At 40.3% G+C, this 23,476-nt stretch overlaps 1 protein-coding gene across 1 annotated transcript in view; it reads left to right on the top strand.

The window, feature by feature from the left end:
- The first annotated feature begins 915 nt into the window (after positions 1-915).
- The window catches only part of LOC129863979 (transmembrane protein 164-like), a 43,333-nt gene continuing 20,772 nt past the window's right edge, over positions 916-23,476 (top strand). Inside the window, exons 1-2 of the mRNA XM_055936473.1 lie at positions 916-2,225; positions 23,011-23,060. Coding sequence (XP_055792448.1) covers positions 1,863-2,225; positions 23,011-23,060 — 413 coding nt within the window. The 5' untranslated portion in view covers positions 916-1,862. The remainder of the gene's footprint in view (positions 2,226-23,010; positions 23,061-23,476) is intronic.

Below are 23,476 nucleotides of genomic sequence, written 5' to 3'. Positions count from 1 at the left end.
AACATAGACTGATGTCACATATTTGTTTAACTAACCCAAGACAGACCAGAAGTCTGTCGTTTCCAATTGGAGCAAATAAATCATAGCGGGCAGAACAAGCAAAGAGGTGGGCAGAGCCAAGCACGAGCTAGTGAGATAATATTGGCGCGTTCTAGCCTTTATTTGCATATTTCCGTTTGGAACGCTACTCTGTTAAATGCGCGTGTGCAATAACTCAATTCGCCCTTGTACAATTCGTCCAAAAAGAGTATTATGTTACGTTGGCAAAGGGTAATGTCTACACAATGCAGTCCACTCTGTTTGTTTTTAGATTCTAGTTTTGGAAACAGAAAATTTGATGGAGATCAAATGTTTCATCAGTGATACAATTTGCAGAATGTATGCCACAATCCATATCGCTCCATCTTCTCCACTGCCGGTCACTGGGCTTCCTCTCATCACAATTTTGGTAGTGAGTGGAAACGCCAAACGGATGCTTCACATGTATACATTCAGTAAAATATCTGGCTCATTGTTCTGTATGTGCCTATCAAATTTCCTGGGGTCACTTCTTCAGCTGTGATGAAAAACCACTAGAGGGCGAGCCTGCACTTATATTAATGACATACTGCGAGAGCTACACCCAATGGATACATCCAGCATAGGTCCATTAAAGTGTCACTTATTGTTGACTGAAATAATAATGAGACATTTTATTTGCACAGCTTAATAGATTGGTTTCCATCTCAAAACTACATTTTAAAACCTCAATGGTGTTTACCGCTCTTACGTGACAGGGCAAGCTGTTCCATAAATATAGAACACTTGTTATTGTAAATGAATGTTTTTTTTTTTTACACATATCAGATACAGCAGATTGTAAATGTATAGACATCTGTATACAAAGGGGGTCTAGTAGTCAGGGGTTAACTGAAAGAGGCGGGGTTTAAACGCAACTATCCTCTAGGAAGTAATTTTCCTATTGTGTAGAGACGAAATTTTAAATGGGTTAAAAGGAATTTGATGGATAGAGCTAAAATTGTTTGGTGAAGAAAGCTATGCTATATTTTTTAATACAAAAATATCTGAAAGAAAACGGCGTTGTAGGCAGCAAGAACCGTATGTTACAACGCACGTGGACTCGCATATCAGTTGTAATATAACCAGTTAGTAAGCTACCTTTACAGTCTCGTGCTTGAACGAATGATGTCAAATCTTCGCGATTCTGCCGGCCTGTGATAAATGGTTGGATTAAATAGTGCAACTGGGCACCAACGATGGCCTCTCTTGATGAGATATAGCAACATAATAACTACAACTGGACTGTTGAATTTGCTACTATTTATCCTACTCGTAGTCATATCTTTGGATGCTGCTGCCAGCTAGTTAACTTAATTTCTTGCAACTAATTAATAGCTAAATGCTTAAAATGCCACTGCAAATATGTGACTTGGTCGACATGCCTGTAGCTAATCACGTGGTTACTTGTATGTACATGGGGGTACAGCCATAGCTTTAATGTTGCTACGTATTAATAGTCAATGTTTTAGCTAACCAGCTATGATTATTTTCTTATCTGAATGACCAGGTTTCCATATGATTGAGAAGCAGCTATAGTTAACTAGCTACTTCCACACTGCAATTTGGTCTCGCACTGGCGGCCTCCGAGTTACAGTCCACGCAGTCTAGCTAGCTGAATTTCTATTAGTACTACGTCTACCTGTCAAGAATAGGAGGCGGTGGCAGCTGTGGTGTACATTTCTGCGTTCTTTATAGAGATCACTGCCAGGGTGAAATACTGCAGTTCATGTTTCGACAAGAAGTCAGTGTACTATATTTTATTTCCATCTTGTTCTTACCTTTTCCAAAACGAGAAGAGGAATATGTCTAGATATAACATTTACAGTCTTTTAGACTGGTTATATGGCGGCGTGGACCCAAAGTTTGAAGGCAACGGTGGCCCAGAATGTGCCGCCTTTCTTGCACCCCAACAACGTATCGGCGAGAGTTTTGTCATGGTTCTGATTTCCATCGTGGAAGTTGTCGTCGCACTGAGAAAAATCAACATTTCTAAAGAACTCAAAGAGATCGCGAAAGATGGTCCAAGGATAAAAGAGGACAGTTTGGGCAAGAACCTGTTGCTGGTTGCTTTGTGTATGACGTTTGGAGTAGAGGTTGGATTCAAATTCGCCAAAAAGACAGTGATATACCTACTGAATCCTTGTCATGTTGTGACCATGCTGCAGGTAAGATTGCTACAAGGCTGGGAATACGAGCAACAACCACTTTTTGCAAACATGCATGGTGTTATTCACACAGGATTTAAACGTACTTTTAAATGGGAAATCTACTGTTGCATGCATACATTTTTGCATTTATACATGAATGATATGTACCCATTTGATTCTTGAAGAATGTAACTTCTAAATGACTCATGAGCTAAGTATAACTGTTGTAACCCATCAGAACCAAAACTATACCCTTGTTTTTCTCCAATGTTTGTAAACAAACACTATAGCCTCCAAACATGGTAAAAACTATAGTTTTGATATCATGGATGGTTAGTCCTTCATCCATAGCGCTGACTTTAAATTTGAGTGGTTACATTTCTCCAGCACCATCCCTCAGTTTTTTATCTAAACGGGGCTTTGCTATTATTTCAACTGCTGATTGCCCGTTAAAGTTACTTTTGTCTTTTGGGGACTCCTATCTCAAATTTGAAGTGTGAGCTTGAGATGGGCCTACTAATTGTTTTAGTGTTGAATGTGCATTGAGCATTTCTGTGTAGAGTAGACCTACCCAATGTACACTGAACAAAAATATAAGCACAACATGTAAAGTGTTGGTCACATGTTTTATGAGCTGAATTAAAAGATCCTAGACATTTTAGATGCATACAAATCAAGCTTATTTTGGTCAAATTTCGTCCACAAATTTGTTTACATCACTGTTAGTGAGTATTTCTCCGTTGCCAAGATAATCCATCCACTTGACAGGTGTGGAATATCAAGATTCTGATTAAACAGCATGATCATTACACAGGTGCATCTTGAGCTGGGGAAATAGCAGGCAACTCTAAAATGTGCAATATTGTCACACAACACAATGCCACAGATGTCTCAAGTTTTGAGAGAGCGTGCAATTTGCATGCTGACTGCAGGAATTTCCACCAGAGCTGTTGCCAGATAATTGAATGTTCATTGCTCTACCATAAGCCACCTCCAACGTCGTTTTGAGAATTTGGCAGTAGGTCCAACTGGCCTCACAACCACAGACTGTATGGCGTTGTGTGGGCGAGCGGCTTGCTGATGTGAACGGAGTGCCTCATGTTGGGGTTATGGTATGGGCAGTCATAAGCTACAGACAACGAACACAATTACATTTTATCGATGGCAATTTGAATGCACAGAGATACTGTGACGAGAACCTGAGGCCCATTGTTGTACCATTCATCTGCTGCAATCACCTCATGTTTCAGCATGATGATACACGGCGCCATGTCTCAAGAATCTGTAAACACTTCCTGGAAGCTGAAAATGTCCTAGACGTGTACCACAGCATGTTCCAGTTCCCGCCAATATCTAGCAACTTTGCACAGCCAATGAAGAGGTGTGGAACAAACGATACACCGGCCACAATCAACAGCCTGATCAACTCTATGCAAAGGACATGTGTCGAGCTGCATCAGGCAAATGATGGTCACACCAGATACTCACTGGTTTTCTGATCCACACTAGAGGTCGACCGATTATGATTTTTCAACACCGATACCGATTATTGGAGGACCAAAAAAGCCGATACCGATTAATCAGAATTTTTTATTTATTCTTTATTTATTTGTAATAATGACAATTACAACAATACTGAATGAACACTTATTTTACCTTAATATAATACATCAATAATATAAATTTTGCCTCAAATAAATAATGAAACATGTTCAATTTGGTTTAAATAATGCAAAAACAAAGTGTTGGAGAAGAAAGTAAAAGTGCAATATGTGCCATGTAAAAAAGCTAACTTTTAAGTTCCTTGCTCAGAACATGAGAACATATAAAAGCTGGTGGTTCCTTTTAACATGAGTCTTCAATATTCCTAGGTAAGACGTTTTAGGTTGTAGTTATTATAGGACTATTTCTCTCTATACGATTTGTATTTCATATACCTTTGACTATTGGATGTTCTTATAGGCACTTTAGTATTGCCAGTGTAACAGTATAGCTTCCGTCCCTTTCCTCGCTCCTACCTGGGCTCGAACCAGGAACACATCGACAAAAGCCAACCTACCCATGCAGAGCAAGGGGAACAACCACTCCAAATCTCAGAGCGAGTGATGTTTGAAACGCTATTAGCGCGCACCCCGCTAACTAGCTAGCCATTTTCACATCGGTTACACCAGCCTAATCTCGGGAGTTGATGGGCTTGAAGTCATGAACAGCGCAATGCTTGAAGAATTGCGAAGAGCTGCTGGCAAACGCACAAAAGTGCTGTTTGAATGAACGCTTACGAGCCTGCTGCTGCCTACCATCGCTCAGTCAGACTGCTCTATCAAATATCAAATCATAGACTTAATTATAACATAACACACAGAAATACGAGCCTTTGGTCATTAATATGGTTGAATACGGAAACAATCATTTAGAAAACAAAACGTTTATTCTTACAGTGAAATACGGAACCATTCTGTATTTTATCTTAACGGGTGTCATCCCTAAGTCTAAGAAATTCATGTTAACAGGCAATATTAACTAAATATGCAGGTTTAAAAATATATACTTGTGTATTGATTTTAAAGAAAGGCATTGATGTTTATGGTTAGGTACATTGGTGCAACGACAGTGCTTTTTTTCGCAAATGTGCTTGTTAAATCATTACCCGTTTGTCGAAGTAGGCTGTGATTCGATGAGAAATTAACAGGCACTGCATTGATTATATGCAACGCAGGACATGCTAGATAAACTAGTAATATCATCAACCATGTGTAGTTAACTAGTGATTATGTTAAGATTGATTGTTTTTTTTAAGATAAGTTTAATGCTAGCTAGCAACTTACCTTGGCTTCTTGCTGCCCTCGCGTAACAGGTAGTCAGCCTGCCATGCAGGCTCCTCGTGGAGTGCAATGTAAGGCAGGTGGTTAGAGCGTTGGACTAGTAACCGGAAGGTTGCAAAAACGAATCCCCGATCTGACAAGGTAAAAATATGTTGTTCTGCCCTTGAACAAGGCAGTTAACCCACCGTTCCTAGGCCGTCATTGAAAATAAGAATGTGTTCTTAACTGACTTACCTAGTTAAATAAAGGTGTAAAAAAATATTTTGCAAATCGGTGTCCAAAAATACCGATTACCGATTGTTATGAAAACTTGAAATCGGCCCTAATTAATCGGCCATTCTGATTAATCGGTCAACCTCTAATCCACACCCTTACCTTGAAAGGTATCTGTGACCAACAGATGCATATCTGTATTCCTAGTCATGTGAAATCCACAGACTAGGGCCTAATTAATTTAAATTGACTGATTTCCTTATATGAACTGTAACTCATTATAATCTTTTAAATTGTTGCACGTTGTGTTTTGTTTTTGTTCAGTATACAAAGATTGTCTCTTTCTGTTCCAGCACATTATGCACTATTTACACAATGGGTGGTTCTAATCCTGAATGCTGATTGGTTAAAACCGTATTCCAGCCGGTGTCTATTCCACAAATTACCACCGGCTAAATCTATGATGTTAAAATGCCTATTTACTCTGTTCTATCTGACTGCGCAATCCACTGTCTCATCAGCCCAGCCAGGCAATTTATAAACTTGATCTCTACTTTAAAAAGCATCCAGACATTATCTCATATTTCTTTTAGACTAACATTTCGTTTTCAACAGCGGAGATTTGTGTAAGCCTTAGTCAGTCTCTGACATTTGGAACATTGTTTCAATATTCAAATTCCATCTCCAGCTGTCCCAAAGTAATGAATGAGTCGGGACGAGACAGACATGCAGGCAGTGTTTCTCAGTCAGTCGAAATCATGAATGAATCAGCTGGCATCATTTTATGGATATATACAATGAAAATTTAATTTCAAAAAAGGTCAAATGAAATGAAGCGCAGCTACTGTAGTTTAGTCTTTCCAGCTTCAGTTTGAAGTGATTGTCTTAGCTGTGTTGTTGGCTAGCTCCTCTGAACAAGTGTCCTGACGAATGAGCACATTTTCTATGCCAGGCGAAATCGCGCCTCATTAGCTCATTGTTATGGTTGTATCCAAATAAATGTCACTAGAAAACAGCTTTTGCAAATGCAGCTACTTTGTTGTTATTTTGCCTGCACTTTTTGATGTGACTGTAAGTTAGCCGTAGTTGGCTAGCTAGCAAGCAAGGGTTAAGAACGTTGCCAGCCAGTATGGCAATGGAACATTTAGAACGAACGACTGGGTCGCGTCCATAGATACAGAACAAAAGGACTGAACGACTAGGTTGCGTCTCTGGCAACCGAACCGATAGAACGAACGACCAGCCGGCTTGGGTAGAAACCCTAGATTTGTGTCAGGACTATATCTTGTGGAAGGATGAAATAGTATGGATAAATTAAGTAACGTTTTTAAGGAAAATATGTCAAACATTATTTTAATATGTTAGGAACCTGTTGTATACAAGTGATAATGCCCCAGAAGCCGCCCCGTGCCAATATATCCTCCAAACACCGGCTCCTCGGGTATTATCACTTAAGTAAGCATGTTATCTGCCTCTCTGTAAAACCGTTCTACGTAGGTTTACCATCGTGTCCAATATGTTAACTTTCTACCTTGTGTTTTTACTCTACATCTTATTGTGCACTGATTTCAGGAACATCTTTCATGTGGCTATGGAAATACCTATGTAGTTTTCAACGGAACCCGCCTTTACTTGCAGTGGCATCCAGAAAGATCCTATCATTTATGAACGCATTAGTGATGGGGGAAATTGAAGTCAAAGTAATGTATTTTAATAGGATGAAACATTCCTTAACCAGTGAAAGCTGCATGCACAATCTGACATGGGAAACCAATTCACTAGCCTCTCCCTGTTCCTTGAGTTATCATGTTGTAGCCTCAACTAAGGGAATCCTGATGGCGAGGAGTGGACTAGAGAGAAACACATGGTGAAGGAAAGGAATAGAGAGAAACGCTGGCAGGTAGGAGGAATGTATCTTGACTAGCTGCCTACCTAGTACACAATGAGGGGTTTGTTGTTCAGTCAGCCTCAGTCTGAACATGAGGTGTGGGCAGTGAGTGTGTCTACTGAGCCAACATTTGGAGAGCACTCAACACAGAGGGTGTTGAGGAGGTAGGGGCTCATCTGTTGTAATGTTGTGCATGAGTATCCCCCTCTTCCCAAAGTGGTGTGCTGCGGTGCACTGTAATTGTCTGATCTTATCCCACTCAATTTAACTGTGAGAGGATCATGTTGAATCATGAAAAGGGCAATGTCATCAGTATCAGAAAAAGGGCATGTTATGATTACAGGACTGCAGTCATCAAGAAAGTCTGTTTTATTGGGCTCTGAAGCCCAAGGCTATCCAACGTGTAAACGGAAACACCTGAATGATTCGTGCCTGTGAGTGGACTGATCCATTGTGGAGGCTGTTGGGATGACACAGTCCATCATTCTAAGATGTGCTACTGAAATTGTATATGGTTACTATATTTATATAATAATAATATTTATATTTATATATGGTTAGAATTACATTTTATAGCATGCGCTTTCTCCCGCGTTGGATAGTGGTCGATGTCCGCGGTTCTGAAACGCATACGTGCACTGTTGAATTGGTGCCTTTTCCTAGACCATGTTGGTCTGTGCATAATAGCAAAGTTAACCAGCATATTGGTGTAGAGAACAATGAGGCGGGGGCAGCAGCAGAGTTAGGGGACGAGAAAACACTCCTTGCCTTAATTGTCTAAGAAAAGTGAGGAGAGAGGAAACCTCAACTAAACTAGGCTGTTGTTTACAGACCTAACTGTTGAATGTGCCTGGCTTTAGAAATCATCCATATTCAGTACCAGTCAAGTTTGGACACACTTACTCATTCCAGGGTTTTTCTTTTCTTTTTACTATTTTCTACAATGAAGAATAATATTGACGACATCAAAAGTATGAAATAACATATGGAGGAATCATGTAGTAGTAACCAAAAAAGTGTTAAACAAATCAAAATACATTTTAGATTTTTCAAAGTAGCCACCTTTTGCCTTGACAGCTTTGCACACTCTTGGCATTCCCTCAAACAGCTTCATGAGGTAGTCACCTGGAATGCATTTCAATTAACGTCTTACGGCTGAGATCCCGTTAACGGGATCGATATGACAACAGCCAGTGAAAGTGCAGGGCGCCAAATTCAAACAACAGAAATCTCATAATTACAATTCCTCAAACACACAAGTATTTCACACCATTTTAAAGATAAACTTTTTGTTAATCCCACCACAGTGTCCGATTTCAAAAAGGCTTTACGACGAAAGCACACTATCTGATTAAGTTAGGTCAGTACCTAGTCACAGAAAAACACAGCCATTTTTCCAGCCAAAGAGAGGAGTCACAAAAAGCAGAAATAGAGATAAAATTAATCACTAACCTTTGATGATCATCAGATGACACTCATAGGACTTCATGTTACACAATACATGTATGTTTTGTTTGATAAAGTTCATATTTATATCCAAAAATCTCAGTTTACATTGGCGCCATGTTCAAAAATGCCTCCAAAATATCCTGAGAAATTGCAGAGAGCCACATCAAATAACAGAAATACTCATAAACTTTGAAAAATACATGTTTTACATAGAATTAAAGATATACTTGTTCTTAATGCAACCGCTGTGTCAGATTTCAAAAAACTTTACGGAAAAAGCAAACCATGCAATAATCTGATTTCTCCGCCATGTTGGAGTCAACAGAAATACAAAATGACATGATAAATATTCCCGTTCCTTTGATCTTCAACAGAATGCACTCCCAGGAATCCTAATACCACAATAAATTGTTGTTTTGTTCGATAATGTCCATTTATTTATGTCCAAGTAGCTACTTTTGTTAGCACGTTGAGTACGCATATCCAAAACGCTCGTGCAGGTCCAGGCGAACTTCTGACGAAAACTTAAAAAAGTTATATTACAGGTCGAATAAACTTGTCAAACTAAGTATAGAATCAATCTTTAGGATGTTATCATAAATATTCAATAACGTTCCAACCGGAGAATTCCTTTGTGTCTATAGAAGTAATGGAACGCAAGTCGATATCATGTGGAATGCGCGTGACCAGGACCTGGCACACTGCCAGACCACTGACTCAAACAGCTCCCATCCGGCTCAACATCACAGTAGAAGCTTCATTCAATGTGTTACAGACTGTTGACATCTAGTGGAAGGCGTAGGAAGTGCAAACAGATCCATATCCACTGAGATTTCAATAGGCGATGAGTTAAAAATCGACCAGCCTCAGAATTCTCACTTCCTGTTTGGATTTGTTTCTCAGGTTTTTGCCTGCTATATGAGTTCTGTTATACTCACAGACATCATTCAAACAGTTTTAGAAGCTTCAGAGTGTTTTCTATGCAATAGTAATAATAATATGCATATATTAGCATCTTGGACAGAGTAGGAGGCAGTTCACTCTGGGCACGCTATTCATCCAAAGTGAAAATGCTGCCCCCTATCCCTAAAAAGTTAAACAATTTAAAGGCAATGCTACCAAATCCTAATTGAGTGTATGTAAACATCTGACCCACTGGGAATGTGATGAAAGAAATAAAAGCTGAAATATTCATTCTCTTTACTATTCTGACATTTCACATTCTTAAAATAAAGTGGTGATCCTAACTGTCCTAAGACGGGGAATTTTTACTAGGATTAAATGTCAGGAATTGTGAAACTGAATTTAAATGTATTTTGCTAATATGTATGTAAACTTCTGACTTCAATTAATATATATATATATATATATATATATATACTGCTCAAAAAAATAAAGGGAACACTAAAATAACACATCCTAGATCTGAATGAATGAAATACTCTTATTAAATACTTTTTTCTTTACATAGTTGAATGTGCTGACAACAAAATCACACAAAAATGATCAATGGAAATCAAATTGATCAACCCATGGAGGTCTGGATTTGGACTCAAAATGAAAGTGGAAAACCACACTACAGGCTGATCCAACTTTGATGTAATGTCCTTAAAACAAGTCAAAATGAGGCTCAGTAGTGTGTGTGGCCTCCACGTGCCTGTATGACCTCCCTACAACGCCTGGGCATGCTCCTGATGAGGTGGCGGGTGGTCTCCTGAGGGATCTCCTCCCAGACCTGGACTAAAGCATCCGCCAACTCCTGGACAGTCTGTGGTGCAACGTGGCGTTGGTGGATGGAGCGAGACATGATGTGCTCAATTGGATTCAGGTCTGGGGAACGGGCGGGCCAGTCCATAGCATCAATGCCTTCCTCTTGCAGGAACTGCTGACACACTCCAGCCACATGAGGTCTAGCATTGTCTTGCATTAGGAGGAACCCAGGGCCAACCGCACCAGCATATGGTCTCACAAGGGGTCTGAGGATCTCATCTCTACCTAATGGCAGTCAGGCTATTCTTTCAATTTTTTTTAAATAATGGATTTAATGGTGCTCTGTGGGATGTTCAAAGTTTCTGTTTTTTTTTTTTTTTATAGCCCAACCCTGATCTGTACTTCTCCGCAGCTTTGTCCCTGACCTGTTTGGAGAGCTCCTTGGTCTTCATAGTGCCCCTTGCTTAGTGGTGTTGCAGACCCTGGGGCCTTTCAGAACAGGTGTGTGTGTGTGTGTGTGTGTGTGTGTGTGTGTGTGTGTGTGTGTGTGTGTGTGTGTGTGTGTGTGTGTGTGTGTGTGTGTGTGTTTATATATATGAGATCATGTGACACTGAGATTGCACACAGGTGGACTTTATTTAACAAATTATGTGACTTCTGAGGGTAATTAGTTGCACCAGATCTTAATTAGGGTCTTCATAGCAAAGGGGTGAATACATATGCACGCACCACTTTTCAGTTTATTTTAATTTAGAGAACACGTTTTTTTTTTTTTTTTTCACTTAAACAATTTTTACTCTTGTGTATGTCTATTACATGAAATCCAAATAAAAATCCATTTAAATTGCAGGTTGTAATGCAACAAAATAGGAAAAACGCCAAGGGGGGTGAATACTTTTGCAAGGCACCTCCAGTGTTACATTTTTTAAATAAGCATTTAAATCAAGCAAAGTGAGTGCAGTCTAATCTTTTTTAAATTTGTACAATTCTGCTTGTATCAATGACCAACAGGCATATCAATGCAATCAGTCACTCTGATGACTGTATATGAAGCATCTTTTCACAGGCTGCCAGCTGTTTGACTGTTTATCTGACTTGTTTGCACTAGACCAATATTTGTCTGGTAAATAAGGAGTAGTCATAGTTCTGCCTGCCTCCTAGAGACTACTGGGAGATGCCTTTCACTTCCAATTCCACTTACCGTTTACTATTCTGGGAACTCTTTGAATCCTGGTCAATGTTAACCAGGGGGTTTAGAGTTACAGGTCTGCGCTGTGGCCCCTCATTAGCATATGTCTGGTCAGTCTGTGGACAAAGATGAGCTGCTGTGACTTATTGTGGAGTAAGTTGGAGGTTTTGCGTGGAAAGGAACAGTGGATTCTTTTGCTGTGAAGTTTGCTATAGAACAGTGGGTCTCAACTGGTTTTGCTTTGGGACCCAAATTTAACCAGGTTGTCAGTTTCGAGCAAATATTTGCATCCTGATGTATTTTTATGCCAAAATGCAATCTGGAGAACTATTTTTAATTCTGTATTGATAGTAAATGTAGCAATTATTTGACAAGGGAACAACATTCCCACCTTTTTCTTTGTCAATAATGAAATATTGTCCATATTCTTGTCACGATCGTCATAATAAGCGGACCAAGGCGCAGCGGGATATGAAGACATCTTCCTTTATTAAAGATGATGAAACACGAAACGAACACTTTTACAAAACAAAACAACAAACGATCGTGAAGCTAAGTGCACACACAAGCTACAAACGTACAACATAGACAATTACCCACATTAACCTAATGCCTATGGCTGCCTTAAATATGGCTCCCAATCAGAGACAATGAATGACAGCTGTCTCTGATTGAGAACCCTTCAGGCAACCATAGACTTACCTAGACAACTACACTAGACACTGCCCCATACACATACAACACCCCTAGACACTACAAAAACACATACATTCCCCATGTCACACCCTGACCTAACTAAAATAATAACAAAAACAAAGATAACTAAGGCCAGGGTGTGACAATTCTTGATGAAGAATGTTAATAAGCTCACTGGTTTGAGATCACAAAATCAACCAAATCCGCTAAAAAGCTCTGCTAACAGCTCTATATTTAAAATACTGTGATTGAAGAAAAATTGTTCAGATGAAATTATAACATTTTTAGGTTCTTTATAATTTCTACTATTCCTGGTTTTAGTTGTTTAAGTTCAGACAGGAGTATCCCCCCCTCCCTGCTATTATTTTTTATTTTTTCCTCCGACACCCACGACCTATTCAAAATCTCCTGCGGGGTCGAGACCCACCACTTGAGAATCTCTGCTATAAAATAGATGCAACAACGACAACTAGGCTTGGCCGGTATACCGGAGTATTTTGGTAAAAGCCACAATGGTTTCCCAATACCGTTGAAACTATTTCTTTTAAGTTTTTTCATATATTTGAATTAGGGATGCACAATATATCGGTGAACATATCGGAATCGGCCGACATTAGCTAAAAATGACAACATCGGTATCGGCCCGGTGTCTAGTTTAACACCGATGTGCAAAACCGATGTCAAAGCTGACATGCATACCTTTTATAACGTAGGTACATGACATAATGACACCACGTAAAATGTTGCACTACACATGCAACACGGCATTCCTAACCTAACCCACAATGTCTGCTGTGTGGATCGAGCAGTCAACAAGTCGAGCAGTCATTTGAAAGCGTAAGTAAGAAAATTTCAGTGAGACAACTCAAAGACAAACATCATTCACGCCAAGATAATGGTATTCATTGACCGTGGCTATCAACTGTTCTCTGTCGTGGGTGACGTTGGCTTTCGCTGACTGGTCGAGCACCGGTACACATGTTGCTCTACCAGAGTTACACAGTAATAGCTATTAGCTTCATGACATACTATGGAACGTCGTTTGGGTCTGCGTGTCAAAGAAGATACACTTCAAATAACACTATTTGATGAGTCCTAACACTTTTTGACGCGCTAAATAAGCTTTTAATTTCACACGTAAAATAACACAGTTCTATTATAGAATGTTGTGTGTTCTGAATTTGCTAACTATAGCTATTGAAACAGTATGTCATTTTGCTATGTTTTTGGGGAAGAACATTGTTTGCATTTATGAGCTAGCTAGCTTTTTTTTAAATGACCAGCACTGTAGGTGCGCGAGAACTACCAGCATCACAGCATACGTATTAATGAATCGTTGTGACATATGAAATACGAGTGATAGTGTAATAACCACGTAAAAAATGTTTGAACGTGTAAAATTATGTGACGTGCAGTCATATTCAGGTCATGATTGGTCAACAAGCTTATTTGACACGCAACGACCCAAACGGCATTCCAAAGTATGAGAAATCCTGGTTGAGAATGAAATGACTGAACAAATGAACAGCAAAACAGCACAAGTAAGTGAAATAAATGGGTTTGGTTATGTTTTACTGGTAATGGGGACATACGTAAATGCCAACAAAATAACTTTTTCGGGTGTGTGCATAACCTTTTTTATTTAACAAGGCAAGTCAGTTAAAAACAAATTCTTATTTACAATCATGGCAAACCCGGACGACGCTGGGTCAATTGTGCGCCGCCCTATGAGACTCCCAATCACGGCCGGATGTGATACAGCCTGTATTCGAACCAGGGACTGTAGTGATTCCTCTTTACTGAGATGCAGTGCCTTAGACCGCTGTGTGTGTGTGTGTTTTCACTATTTAACTGTATAAGAATTCTTAAAAGGCCGCTAAAAGTTTTAATATCGGTTACTGGTATCGTTTTTTGGGGGGGCAAGGAAAATATTGGATATCGGTATCAGCCAAAAATGTGATATCGGTGCATCACTAATTTGAATATTTTTTTAGATACTTTTTAAGTAAATACCTGTAGTCAACTTGGGCAATACGATAGGAGATAAAGATCACGATTTCAGAGTTAATGCCTAAACTTAAACATTTCGATTTGGAACAACTTCTTCTAATTCTGATGTGATACTGTTAAAGCTTGTTGGAACACTAGATAACTGCCACTCATGAGCTATGCAGAGGTGATTGGGGAGTGCCAGAGAGGCCTATGGAGTTGGGAAATGTGCGGAATTTCTTTCCTTCTTTATTTTTTTTTACTATTTTCTAATAGTGAAGAGGTCAAAACCATGAAATAAGACTCATGGTATCATGTAGTAACCAAAAAAGTGTTAAACCAATCAAAATATATTTTATATTTGAGATTCTTCAAAGTAGACACCCTCTGCCTTGATGACAGCTTTGCACAGTCTTGGCATTCTCTCAACCAGCATAATGAGGTAGTCATCTGGAATGCATTTAATTTAATTAACAGGTGTGCCTTGTTAAAAGTGAATTTGTGGAATTTCTTTCCTTCTTAATGCATTTGAGCCAATCAGTTGTGTTGTGACAAGGTAGGGGTGGTATACAGAAGATAGCCCTATTTGATAAAAGCCCAAATCCATATTATGGCAAGAACAGCTCAAATTAGCAAAGATAAATGACAGTCCATTACTTTAAGGCATGAAGATCAGTTAATCCGGAAAATTTCAAGAACATTGAACGTTTCTTCAAGTGCAGTCGCAAAAACCATCAAGCGCTATGATGCAACTGGCTCTCATGAGGACTGCCACAGGAAAGGAAGACCCAGAGTTATCTTTGCTGCAGAGGATAAGTACATTAGAGTTACCAGCCTCAGAAATTGGATCCCAAATAAATGCTTCACAGAGTTCAAGTAACAGACACATCTCAACATCAACTGTTCAGAGGAGACTGCATGAATCAGGTCTTCATGGTTGAATTGCTGCAAAGAAACCACTACTAAAGAACACCAGTAAGAAGAGACTAGCTTGGGCCAAGAAACACAAGCAATGAACACTAGACTGGTGGAAATCTGTCCTTTTGGTCTGATGAGTCCGACTGCCGTGTCTTTGAGACGCAGAGTAGGTGAACGGATGATCTCTGCATGTGTGGTTCCTACCGTAAAGCATGGAGGAGGAGGTGTGGGGGTGCTTTGCTGTTTACACTCAGTGATTTTATTTAGAATCCAAGGCACACTTAACCAGCATGGCTACCACAGTGTTCTGCAGCGATATGCCATGCCATCTGGTTTGCGCTATCATTTGTTTTTCAACAGGACAATGACCCAACACACCTCCAGGCTGTGTAAGGGCTATTTGACCAAGAAGGAGAGTGGATTGCTGCATCCGATGACTTGGCCTCCACAATCCCCCGACCTCAACCCAATTGAGATGGTTTGGGATGATGACTATTATTTTATTTACCTTTTATGTAACTAAGCAAGTCAGTTAAGAAAAAATTATTATTTACAATGACGGCCTAGAAACAGTGGGTTAACCTTTCTCAACCACCCATCCCGGATCCGGGATAATTGTCATCAGCAACGCTGAATAGCATAGCGCCACAGTCAAATAATATTACTAAAAATATTTATAATCATGCAATCACAAGTGAAATATACCAAAACACAGTTTAGCTTGTTGTTAATCCACCTATGGTGTCAGATTTTGAAAATATATTTTACAGCGAAAGAAATCCAAGCTTTTGTGAGTGTAGTTTTCAATGCTACATCAGCTAACCACAAATTAGCATAGTCACGAAAGCATGAAAAACAATAAAATTCATCGCTTACCTTAGATAATCTTCAGACGTTTCCACTCACGAGACTCCCAGTTACACAACAAATCTTCTTTTTGTTCGATAAATATTACTTTTACCACAAAAAAACGCCAGCCATTTGGGTTGTGCGTCATGAAGAAAAAAACGACAGCCTCATTCAGGTCCTGAAAGGAAGACGGAAATTTCCAAACGTATCAGATTAAAAAATATTCCTAAAAATATTTATAATCATGCAATCACAAGTGAAATATACCAAAACACAGCTTAGCTTGTTCTTAATCCACCTATCGTGTCAGGTCTTGAAAATATATTTTACAGCGAAAGAAATCCAAGCTTTTGTGAGTGTAGTTTTCAATGCTACATCAGCTAACCACAAATTAGCATAGTCACGAAAGCATGAAAAACAATAAAATTCATCGCTTACCTTAGATAATCTTCAGACGTTTCCACTCACGAGACTCCCAGTTACACAACAAATCTTCTTTTTGTTCGATAAATATTACTTTTACCACAAAAAAACGCCAGCCATTTGGGTTGTGCGTCATGAAGAAAAAAACGACAGCCTCATTCAGGTCCTGAAAGGAAGACGGAAATTTCCAAACGTATCAGATTAAAAAATATTCCTAAAAATATTTATAATCATGCAATCACAAGTGAAATATACCAAAACACAGCTTAGCTTGTTCTTAATCCACCTATCGTGTCAGGTCTTGAAAATATATTTTACAGCGAAAGAAATCCAAGCTTTTGTGAGTGTAGCTTTCTATGCTACATTAGCTTAGCCTTATATTAGCTTGGTCACGAAAGTAAGAAAAGCAATCAAATTAATCGCTTACCTTTGATAATCTTCGGGTGGTTCCACTCACGAGACTCCCAGTTACACAACAAATGTTATTTTTGTTCGATAAATATTACTTTTATATCCAAATACCTCGTATTCGTTTGGTGCGTTATGCTCCGAAATCCACCGGAAAGAGCGGTCACGAAAACACATACGAAAATGCCAAATAATATCCATAATGTCCACAGAAACATGTCAAACGTTTTTTATAATCAATCCTCAGGATGTTTTTCAAATATATATTCGATAATATATCAACCGGGAGTGTTGTTTTTTCAATCGGACCGGGAGAAACAATGGCCGCCTTTCTCTGTTGCGCACAACTCACTCTGAGAGCCCCCACCTATCCACTTACGCAATGTGATCTTTCACGCTCATTTTTCAAAATAAAAGCCTGAAACTTTGTCTAATGACTGTTGACATCTTAGGGAAGCCATAGAAAAAGGAATCTGGTTGATATCCCTTTTAATGAGTAATAGGGATGCATAAGAACAGAGGTTTAAAAAAAAAGGCACTTCCTGATTGGATTTTCCTCCGGTTTTCGCCTGCAATATCAGTTCTGTTAAACTCACAGACAATATTAAGACAGTTTTGGAAACTTTAGAGTGTTTTCTATCCTAATCTGACAAGTATATGCATATTCTAGATTCGGGGGCTGAGAAATAGGCAGTTTCAAATGGGTACGTTTTTTTAGCCAAAAACTAAAATACTGCCCCCTAGTCTTAAGAAGTTTTAACTGCATTGTTCAGGGGCAGAACGACATATTTTTATTTTGTCAGCTCGGGGATTCAATCTAGCAACCTTTAGGTTACTGGCCCAACGCTCTAACCGCTAGGCCACCTGCCGCCCCGAGTTGGACCGCAGAGTGAAGGAAAAGCAGCCAAAAAGTGCCCAGCATATGTGGGAACTCCTTCATGACAGTTAGAAAAGCATTCCAGGTGAAGCTGGTTGAGAGAATGCCAAGAGTGTGCAAAGCTGTCATCAAGGCAAAGGGTGGCTGCTTTGAAGAATCAAAAATATATTTTGATTTGTTTAACACTTTTTTTTTTTTTTTTTGGTTACTACATGATTCCATATGTGTTATTTCATAGTATTGGTGTCTTCACTATTCTACAAATATAGAAATTAGTCAAAGAAAGAAAAACCCTTGAATAAGTAGGTGTGTCCAGACTTTTGACTGGTACTGTATGTCTATATTTATTTTGGCTACTGCTCGACTAATCTCGGTCGACCAACAGCTTATCGATCAGTCTACTAAATGGGGTCAGCCCTACAAGGCTGTGGGTAATATCAAACAGGGATACCTTGGTCAGTTGATCACTTCTCTTTCCATGACATTGACTGAGCATGTGTACTCTATCCCTTAATTGATGTCACTTGTTAAATCTACCTCAATCAGTGTAGATGAAAGGGAGGAGACTGGTTAAAGTATGATTTTTAAGCTGAGACAATTGAAACATGGATTGACAACAAATGTAAGTGCCTTTGAATGGGGTATGGTGGTAGGTGCCAGGCATACCGGTTTGTGTCAAGAACTGCAACACTGCTGGGTTTCCTATGTGTATCAAGAATGGTCCACCACCCAAAGGACATCCAGCCAACTTGACAGAACTTTGGGAAGCATTGGAGTCAACATGGGCCAGCGTCCCTGTGGAACGCTTTCGACATCTTGTGGAATCCATGCCCGACAAATTGAGGCTGTTCTGCGGGGGGGGCTTCCCATTGTTACTCACCACTGTGTCATCTTGCTGGAACAAAAGCACAGCATGCACACATAACGAATGCTTTGCTCTGTCATTATCTCATTAGATAGAATTTGTATGGCAAAACCCTAATTTACATCCAAGACATGCTTGTTCTTGTTTTGTGTTAAGACATTTACATAACCCAAGCAGAGTCTCTGGGCAGACAGGTGGGCAGGCAGGCAGGCAGCTGTGTGGCTGGAGAAGGATGAGTGTGTAAAGCGGCCTATTCTTTTTGAGGGGAAGAGCCGTGAGCAGCATGGGAGCACAGGGTTCAGGCAGGGGTCTAGCACTGGCCTTGACAGACCAAGATATTCAGAATGTCACATCTGGCTGAGAAAATGTCCACCAAAACAGAACACTAGTAGCAGTCTAGCACAATACTCACTAATACGAAGGCATGCTCACACAAGTGCAATGAACAAATATTTGCAAACTGGGAATTTTACAGTTTAGTCATGTTGCAGACGCTCTTATCCAGAGGGACATACAGTTAGTGCAGTCATCTGACTCTGGGGAAGTAGATAAAGGGCCTCATTGCCAAAATCCCAAAGAATCCCTTTAAGATAGCTAGGTGGGACAGCAACATCTCAGTCATAGTAAGTACATGTTTCCTCAAAGTAGCTATCAGCAAAGTCAGCGCTAGTAGGGTGGGAAGAGTCAAGTGCGAGTTAGTTTATTGGTTCCACCATTGGGGTGCCAGGACCGAGAAGAGCTTGGGCTGAGTGGGAGCTGCCCTCCTGTAGGGGTGGGAGGGCCAAGACACTAGAGGTGCCAGAATGGAGTAGTCCGGTTGTAGGATTTGAGCATAGTCTGAAGGTAGAGAGGGGCAGTTCCTCTTGCTGCGCCGTAGGCAAGTACTATGGTCTTGTAGTTGATGTGAGCTTTGACTGGGAGCCAGTGGAGTGTGTGGAAGAGCAGTGTGACATGGGAAAACTTGAAGGTTGAACACCAGGCGGGCTGCGGCATTCTGGATAAGTTGCAGGGGTTTGATGGTAATAAAATATTCATACTAATTTCCTTTCGGCTCCATCATTCAGAGCTTCTGCCATTTTAAAATAATTTAGAGTGCATCTGTTTTAGGTTAGTAGCTTATGCAGTAAATGACAGTTGAGAAGGTTGTAAGTGTTCACTTTATCCATTGTTCGGTACGTTTACATGCACACAATAATACAATTATTGTGAATCCTCAGATTTAATATAATAGTTTAAAACGTGTACCTGCTTTGCAAGAAGAAAGATTTCCCTCATAATCCTGTTTTACATGGACACATCTGAAATCAGACTACCTGATGGGACTTTGATAAATGTAAGAAATCGTCAATCAAAATAAACATTATCACAGCGACCATGTTATTTTTGGAGACGTTTGTATGTGAGAATGCATACTTTCAGTTTTTCTGAACTCACTTCCCTCCCGCAAAAGAGGGAGGCTCGAGCTGCTTGTGCAAGCATGTGTGCAGATCACACTGCTGGAACTAATGTATAGTAATCTTTTAACAACTTCCCTGACTAATTGACAAATGATTAGAAAAGAGTATAGTCCCAAAAATGTTTGCATGTCAGCAATCAAGTTTAAGATGTATAACTTCAAAAATACAGAAATACAGCCAGTATGATGCATTTTGCATCATATAATCCTGCTTTTGAAATCATGACATTTTGGGACTATATCAGCAATGGACCTTGAAGGAATTTTCCTTTTAAGGTGTTTACATGTCCTAATAATTTGAGAGATTACGCAGAAAGCCAGGTGTTTTAACCCCCTAAGGTTGATGTCAGCGCCCCCGCTGAAATTTCATTAGTAAAAAAAAAAAAACTATCCCCATAAAAAATCAGTCAGTTTAAGCTGGAGATGTTTTTTGTTTGCATTGGATACGTCTCAATCCATCACATTAGCCTATGTCGCACTTCTGCAGCTGTGGTGAAAGGCCATGAGACATCCCTTTTCACAAAATCATATGTAGTGTCCGAACGGTTTGGCCTACTATTGTGATTGCTCTACGACTCCCACAAGCGTCTTGGGACTGAAGTCGGTACAGCCGATCTGCCAACTTCTGTCTGTAGCGTCCAAACAGTTTGGGCTGCACACTAACATGACCCCTCTGTGCAAAGGTGAAACTCTCACGAACATGTTTCGCTCTAGGATGACCACAGGCCTCACAAGACTTGTTCTGAAGGTCCCCCGGTACCAGTTGAAAAGGTGAATGAAAGTACATATGGAGACTGTTTAGTGCCAAAAATAAGGAGTTAAATATACTGAAAAAATATATAAATGCAACATGTAAAGTGTTGTTCCCATGTTTCATGAGCTAAAATAAAAATCCCAGAAATGTTCCAAATGCACAAAAAGCTTATTTCTCCCAAATTTTGTGCCCAAATTTGTTTACATCCCTGTTAGTGAGAATTTCTAATTTTCCAAGATAATCCATCCACCTGACAAGAAGAAGCTGATTAAACAGCATGATCATTACACAAATGCACCTTGTGCTGGGGACAATAAAAGGCCACTTTTTAAAAAATGTGCAGTTTTGTCACAACACAATGCCACAGGTGTCTCAAGTTGAGGGAGCATGCAATTGGGAGGGTGCTGAGGAGCAATGTGCCCTCTAAACTGCGTGTGTGTGCAGGCACGCAGGACAGCCGCGCAGAATAAATATCAGCCTGCGTAGAGAAGCACAAGATTAAACTTGACTCAACTTTCTAGTTTTCCCCTTTTTAGCTAACACTATCAATGTTTCCCTTTCTACTGTGGGAATTGCCCATATTAGCCACTTTCAATGCAACACACCAAAACAACAAAACTAACTAACCAAGACTTTGTATGCAAAGCAAACTATGCAAGATATTTTCTTGCAGAATGCATCAGAGTAGGAGTCTATTGCATTGACAGGGATGACTCAGCCCGTACTCTACAGACCGGTGCGGCATAACTAATCAGCTGCAGTATCCCTATATACAAATATACCATTACCATGTATGGATCTGACCATTCATTTTGAACTGGACTGTGTTTACAGCATGAGTGGTCACAAGTAGATGTACTTGTAGAGCTCAAAGCAATAGCTGCATTTAGCCACATGTGCACATTTGTTCATAGTTTGTGTTAGTGAGTTATTAGCCCAGTTATAACACCTTTCTAGTCAACAATGGGGGAGTGGTTGCTTCCTACAACAGCACAAAATGTGTGCATTTCTAGCAGTGTTGTATTTTTAAAGGGGCAGTGTTGTATTTTGAGACGGGCTTAAATAAGTAGCCAATACGTACAGGGTAGCATAATTTGTCTGATTCTCTGTAATAATGGTATGGGAATAATACTTTATTTTGTAAAGTGGTTTCTTGTATCAAACAACACATTTTGTCACCTTATCTGAATGACAAGTGGTTTTAAACAGGTTGTCACGCTCTGCATATTTTTTCCAAAAGTCTACATTGTACACCACACATTGGTTGCTACTGTAGGCGGAATGACAGCACAGCTATTTCAATGTTAAAATATTATGGGATGCATTTTGTTTTTTATGGTAGGCCACTCTGATAGGCTTACATTATGATCAAATAGCCTCAGTAGCCTTCTTGGCAACTGTTATAACTGTAACCTAAAACAGGTACAGCCTGTGTTTGTAATAAAGCATTTTTGTACAGAAAAAACAATTCTGATTGGCTGGGCCTGGCTCCCCAGTAGGTGGGCCTGGCTGCCAAGTGGGTGGGCCTATGCCCAAGGCCCACCCATGGCTGCACCCCGGTCCAGTCATGTGAAATCCCTAGATTTAGGGCCTAAGGAATTTATTTCAACTGACTGATTTCCTTAACTCAGTACAATATTTGAAATTGTTGCATGTTGCATTTATTTTTGTTCAGTATAATATTGGTGGTCAGTCTGATTTATATAACCTGTTGGTGTTGGGTGTCACTAAAAACCTATGTACATTCTATGACCTTTTCAGGATGCAGCTTTTACAACGACTCTCAAGGAGGCACCACGGCCTACCCAGTATCTCGTGTAGCACCACGGCCTACCCAGTATCTCGTGTAGCACCACGGCCTACCCAGTATCTCGTGTAGCACCACGGCCTACCCATTATCTCGTGTAGCACCACGGCCTACCCAGTATCTCGTGTAGCACCACGGCCTACCCAGTATCTCGTGTAGCACCACGGCCTACCCAGTATCTCGTGTAGCACCACGGCCTACCCAGTATCTCGTGTAGCACCACGGCCTACCCAGTATCTCGTGTAGCACCACGGCCTACCCAGTATCTCGTGTAGCACCACGGCCTACCCAGTATCTCGTGTAGCACCACGGCCTACCCAGTATCTCGTGTAGCACCACGGCCTACCCAGTATCTCGTGTAGCACCACGGCCTACCCAGTATCTCGTGTAGCACCACGGCCTACCCAGTATCCGTAAAGGACCCGACTTGGAGTTGAATACATCAGTAGCATATTTATTTTTATCAGTGTTCTTTCATCTTTTTCCACAGATCTTCTTGCTGGCCTGTCCCCCATGTAAAACAGCCATGGTCCTCTTTAGGTGAGTACCTCCATTCTACACACTCTCACCGCCATGAAATCCCAACCCCACCCACCTCAACAAGCCACCACCCTCAAATACGTATCCAACCACCCTCACCCCAAATACCCACCCATTTTATCCTACTGACCACACCACGTATTAAGGTGTCATGCTGAGTTAGCTATGTGAGAACGCAGACTAGCCATTGACTGGAGTTTCCCAGGCATTACTTCACCTGACTGTCAAAGTTCTTCTTAAAATAGACCATCACCCTGTCAACACCTCAGTGCTCATCTTATGACTGAGTCCCAGCACAGTAGGACACTGAACTTAGCCAGGAACTGCATGTACAATATGTGAAGCTGAGGGGAATTCTGAGGGTTTACCACAATCTGTTGAATCGGTTCTCTTCCTTGTGAAGTTGCGCTAGCTGG

The sequence above is a fragment of the Salvelinus fontinalis genome, chromosome 10, assembly GCF_029448725.1.
Source record: "Salvelinus fontinalis isolate EN_2023a chromosome 10, ASM2944872v1, whole genome shotgun sequence".
In the NCBI taxonomy this organism is placed as follows: domain Eukaryota; kingdom Metazoa; phylum Chordata; class Actinopteri; order Salmoniformes; family Salmonidae; genus Salvelinus; species Salvelinus fontinalis.
The sequence above is the reverse complement of the archived record's forward strand: the minus strand, read 5'-3'. Positions and strand labels throughout refer to the sequence as shown.